At 41.1% G+C, this 4,404-nt stretch overlaps 1 protein-coding gene across 1 annotated transcript in view; it reads left to right on the top strand.

Annotated features, from left to right (window-relative positions):
* LOC106881017 (zinc transporter ZIP10) overlaps window positions 1-4,404 on the top strand; it is a 14,420-nt gene that overhangs the window by 4,588 nt on the left and 5,428 nt on the right. Inside the window, exons 2-3 of the mRNA XM_014931203.2 lie at window positions 360-529; window positions 1,583-1,699. Of these exons, the coding sequence (XP_014786689.2) occupies window positions 360-529; window positions 1,583-1,699 (287 nt within the window). The remainder of the gene's footprint in view (window positions 1-359; window positions 530-1,582; window positions 1,700-4,404) is intronic.

Here is a 4,404-nt window from a genome sequence, read left to right as displayed (position 1 = left end):
ATTCTTCTTTCTCTCTTTTTCTTTTCTTTTTCTGTCGTCTTCCTTTTTCTTTCTTTCTTTCTGCTTATTAAAAAACTGACAAAAGCTGATGATGTCATTCTATCAACGTATGGACGCTGATTACTCACGTTCATAGTCTACGTTTGGTTTCTGAAATTTTGAATTTTCAATCACCTTTTGGTTTGAACTTGAGAAAGACAGACGTTCTGTCGAAATGTTGTTCAAAAAATAAAACATCTAAAATCGCGCTCTTCGTTTTGACTATTTACCTTCGTGAAGAGTTACGTCAATCCTTTTTTTAAATATAATAATAATAATAATGATAATCCCTGATTTGTATTAATTTCTGTCCCTGGCAGCATGGATGTATGGAATTGGTTTCTCCCTACTGGTCTGTACCGTTTCCATGATCGGGAGTATCTTGGTACCGTTTATGGACTCTCCTTACTTCACCAGAGGTCTGCAGTTCCTTGTAGGTATGGGTGCCAGTTGTCTCTATGGTACAGCCATGATTATTCTAATTCCGCACGTAAGTTTATTCTACCAAATGTTTCACACGCACACACACACGACTCCCCACAGTATAGTATAGTAGAGTATGGCAAAGTATAGGCCATACTCTACAGGCGAGTGACGGCTTGTTAATATAGACCATGCTTTCGCTATTTTAGATATCTATATAATCGCGAGCAAGCACGGGCATGATTTCATGTGATAATCGCGAGCAAGCACGGGCGTATGATTTCATGTGATAAATGAAGCCTTATTTCGAAAGAACCTACCAACAGGAACCGTATTTGCAGCTGTTGTTCCAGCTCTAACATGTTTAAATTGCCTTTCCTCAAACATGTAGCATCCTTAGCGGAATATCTCCATTAGCTCTTCCCGATCTCAAAGATTTTTCGCTCACATTTATTTCATGTTAATTTTTAGGTTGTGCTTCATGTCTTCACTAGAACATTGCTCTCTGGAATGAGAGTGCTGCTGCAAACTCAGATATCCAAGACCGCAACCAGAAAAGCGCCAACTGATTGATTGATTGATTGATTGATTGATTGATTGACATTCGAGACACGTTCTAGCCTCTGGCCCATTGCCATGCTAATTCCCACCTCTACCATTTCTACCCCTATTCTAATAACCCCTCGAAGTTGGTTAGGCTCATATCCTCTCTACTCACCTCACTCACCTCACTCCGTCTTATCATCTTTGTGTCCAACCCGTCCGGCGTCCAGCTCTAGTAATTATACTCAGTCCTTGCTATTCAAAACGTCTGTCCGCAGGACTGGATGACCTTTCAGCTTGGTAGTCGACTACGTAATACTATCTGTCTGTCTGTCCCACTTTCTTTCTTTCTTTCTTTCTCCCCCCTCCCTTCCTCACTTTTCTGAAAACTTCCACTGAATTTATAACAACCATCTGCCTGTCCAACACTTGTATAACACACCGAGCTGTGCACAGCAACTCCAGTCCCTCTACACACCCTGTCTCGAGATGTTCGTCGCTGTTCTTGTATTTAATAACATTGAACTAAACTGAATCAAAATTCTAAACAGCAATAATTCCTTAATATGTTTTTCAGTCAATTGAGATGGACATCACTGTGGAGTATTTGGCCAAAATTACTGTGGTCAGCTTCACTATTCTGTTATTGAACTGTGGTGGAAATATTCTGAAATGTCTTTTTAAGCGAAGAAAGGTAAGAAAATAGTCTCACTTCTGTGTACGAAGTGAAAAATCCTGTTATTGTTGCCGTCGCTACTTGGACTTTGGTATATCCTGGTCAGTTGGTACCCCACCTGACCCTGTGTAAATTTCTATTGCATAATATGACTTGCAGTTACCCTTGTAGATATATTTGTAAATGTAAAGAAACTAGCACCCATTTCTTCATAGAACGCAGTTTCGATCTACGAGCCGCTGCTTTATGAGCCCAGAACACTGTTACTACGTCACTCTGTTCGACAACTGGTGAAGCAAATACATAATGCATTAAAGGCGGTGAGCTGGCAGAAACGTTAGCTCGCCGGGCGAAATGCTTAGCGGTATTTCGTCTGCCGTTACGTTCTGAGTTCAAATTCCGCCAAGGTCGACTTTGCCTTTCATCCTTTCGGAGTCAATAAATTAAGTACCAGCTGCATACTAGGGGCAAACACATCACAGTGTCACATTTTCACAATATCAACCAGGCCATCAAATGCTGGTACACACCACTGGCCACAATGAGCTTCCAATTTTGTCTTGATTGCGCCATTCTTTTCCATCTTGACCCATATAGTTTGACCAAATAGCCTTCCCATGGTCGTGGAGGCCTTTCAAGTCGCTTTTCCCGATTTCTTGGCCACTGCACGGGTTCATCTGTTGTCTGTCGACCATACGACATATCCAGGCCAGTGAAACTTGTGCTTTCGATAGGCTGCGTTCCAATCGTTCACTCCGCTCCGTTCTCGAATTATCTCATTTCGAACGAGCTCCCTTAGTGATATTCCCAGAATGGCTCTTTCTATGGCCCTTTGCATCATAGCCAATCGATATTCTGTCCTCTTCGTAGAAGCCCACATCTCACTTGAATATCAGAGCGCAGATAGGGCAGTGCTATTGATTTTCACGCCACTTGTCCAGTCGGTCCTCTTGTTAGCCATTTCTAGACATGCGGTAAAGAGGTTTGGAGAGAAAGTATTTCCTTGTTTGACACTCTTCTTAATAAGGATCATTACTGTTGGTTACAGCAGAGCTATACCTGCTGTGCATCCAGAGTTCGCATCTCTGAGTAGTTTGATGTTTCGTAATCAACAATAGCGATACACAGAGGAAGCTTGTATTCGTTCGCTCGTTGTATGACCTATGTTTGAGTGAATACGTGATTTATCGTGCTTTAGTACTTACAGAAACCTATTTGTTATCTCGGTTGTTGAAAGTCGAGCTGTTTTGACAGCATGGTGACAATGTACTATATAAACAGCTTACAGATGGCTGTGTGGTAAGAAACTTGCTTCCCGACCGCATGGTTCCAAGTTCAGTCCCACTACGTAGCACCTTGGCTAAGTGACTTCTACTATAGCCTCAGGCCGGGCGGCCTATTGAGGCCTTGTGGGTGGATTTGGTAGACGAAAACTGAAAGAAGCCAGTGTCGTATATATATATATATATATATATATATATATATATATTTCATTTCTCTTATGTCATCCCTGAGGCAGTAGGTTTCTGAGATGAAATTATTGATTTTCACGCTACCTGTCCAGTCGATCTTGATGGCCATTTCTAGACATGCGGTAAAGAGGTTTGGAGAGAAAGTATTTCCTTGTTTGACCCTCTTCTCAATAGGGATCATTACTGTTGGTTACAGTAAGAGCTATATCTGTTGTGCATCCAGAGTTCGCACCTCATTTACAGCTGAGGGGACTGAGGCAATGTGAAATGAAGTGTTTTGCTTAAGACATTTGCCCTAGGTGACCCGCGGTGGGACTGAACACGAAACCACAAGGTTGCACTGTAAGTTTCTTAACCATCAACCATGCAACTTACAGAATGATGATGGAACAGCTGGGAGTTCCACCAGATAAATAAAATAAACTGCGCAAAATAGTTATGTAGAAGTAAACCCCTTAGGTGTCCATTCTTTGAGAGTTTGACTTAAACTGACACTCCAGTTTAACAGCACAACATGGTCCTTGGGAAGAGGAATTGTGACAGGGACCCCGGTCAGATTTACGATCTGAAGATACATTTCTCCCTTCTTTCAACTAACTTCGGTCATAAGGACTATCCTTTTCCTTCTGCCAAATTCAAATAAAGTATATAAACGTACATATACACTTACAAGCACACACAGAGACACACACACACACACACACACAGACACACACGTACGTAGAGCATATTCAGTAACGATAGTTAAATATGGATGCTCTGGCAACCAACACGAAATACGTGGAATACAAATGAAAAAATAAACCCCCAAAAAACAAACATTTATCTGATAAAATATTCACTTCAGTGTGAAAACAGGTGTGTGACATGGTTATCTGTGATATCAGAAATAACAGAAAAATACATGAACATGTGCTTACACTAATTTAACTCTCATGACACTTCAATTTAGGCCAAGTTTATTATTTCACCTCAAAATCATTTGAAGTGATTTATGTCACTTTGTTTCGAAACTGTTTTATTAAAAGATCTAGAAAGGAAATTCAAACTAGAATAGTATTATACGATTACATTTCCAACTGCAAAGCACTTCGTCTTCAGAAAAAGTGGCTGTTTGGTAAGTAGCTTGCTTACCAACCACATGGTTCCGGGTTCAGTCCCACTGCGTGGCACCTTGGACAAGCGTCTTCTACTATAGCCTCGGGTCGATCAAAGCCTTGTGAGTGGATTTGGTAGACGAAAACTGAAAGA

This window comes from Octopus bimaculoides, chromosome 25 (genome assembly GCF_001194135.2).
Source record: "Octopus bimaculoides isolate UCB-OBI-ISO-001 chromosome 25, ASM119413v2, whole genome shotgun sequence".
Lineage (NCBI taxonomy): Eukaryota > Metazoa > Mollusca > Cephalopoda > Octopoda > Octopodidae > Octopus > Octopus bimaculoides.
Note: the sequence above shows the minus strand (reverse complement) of the source record. Positions and strands in the feature narration are given on the sequence as shown.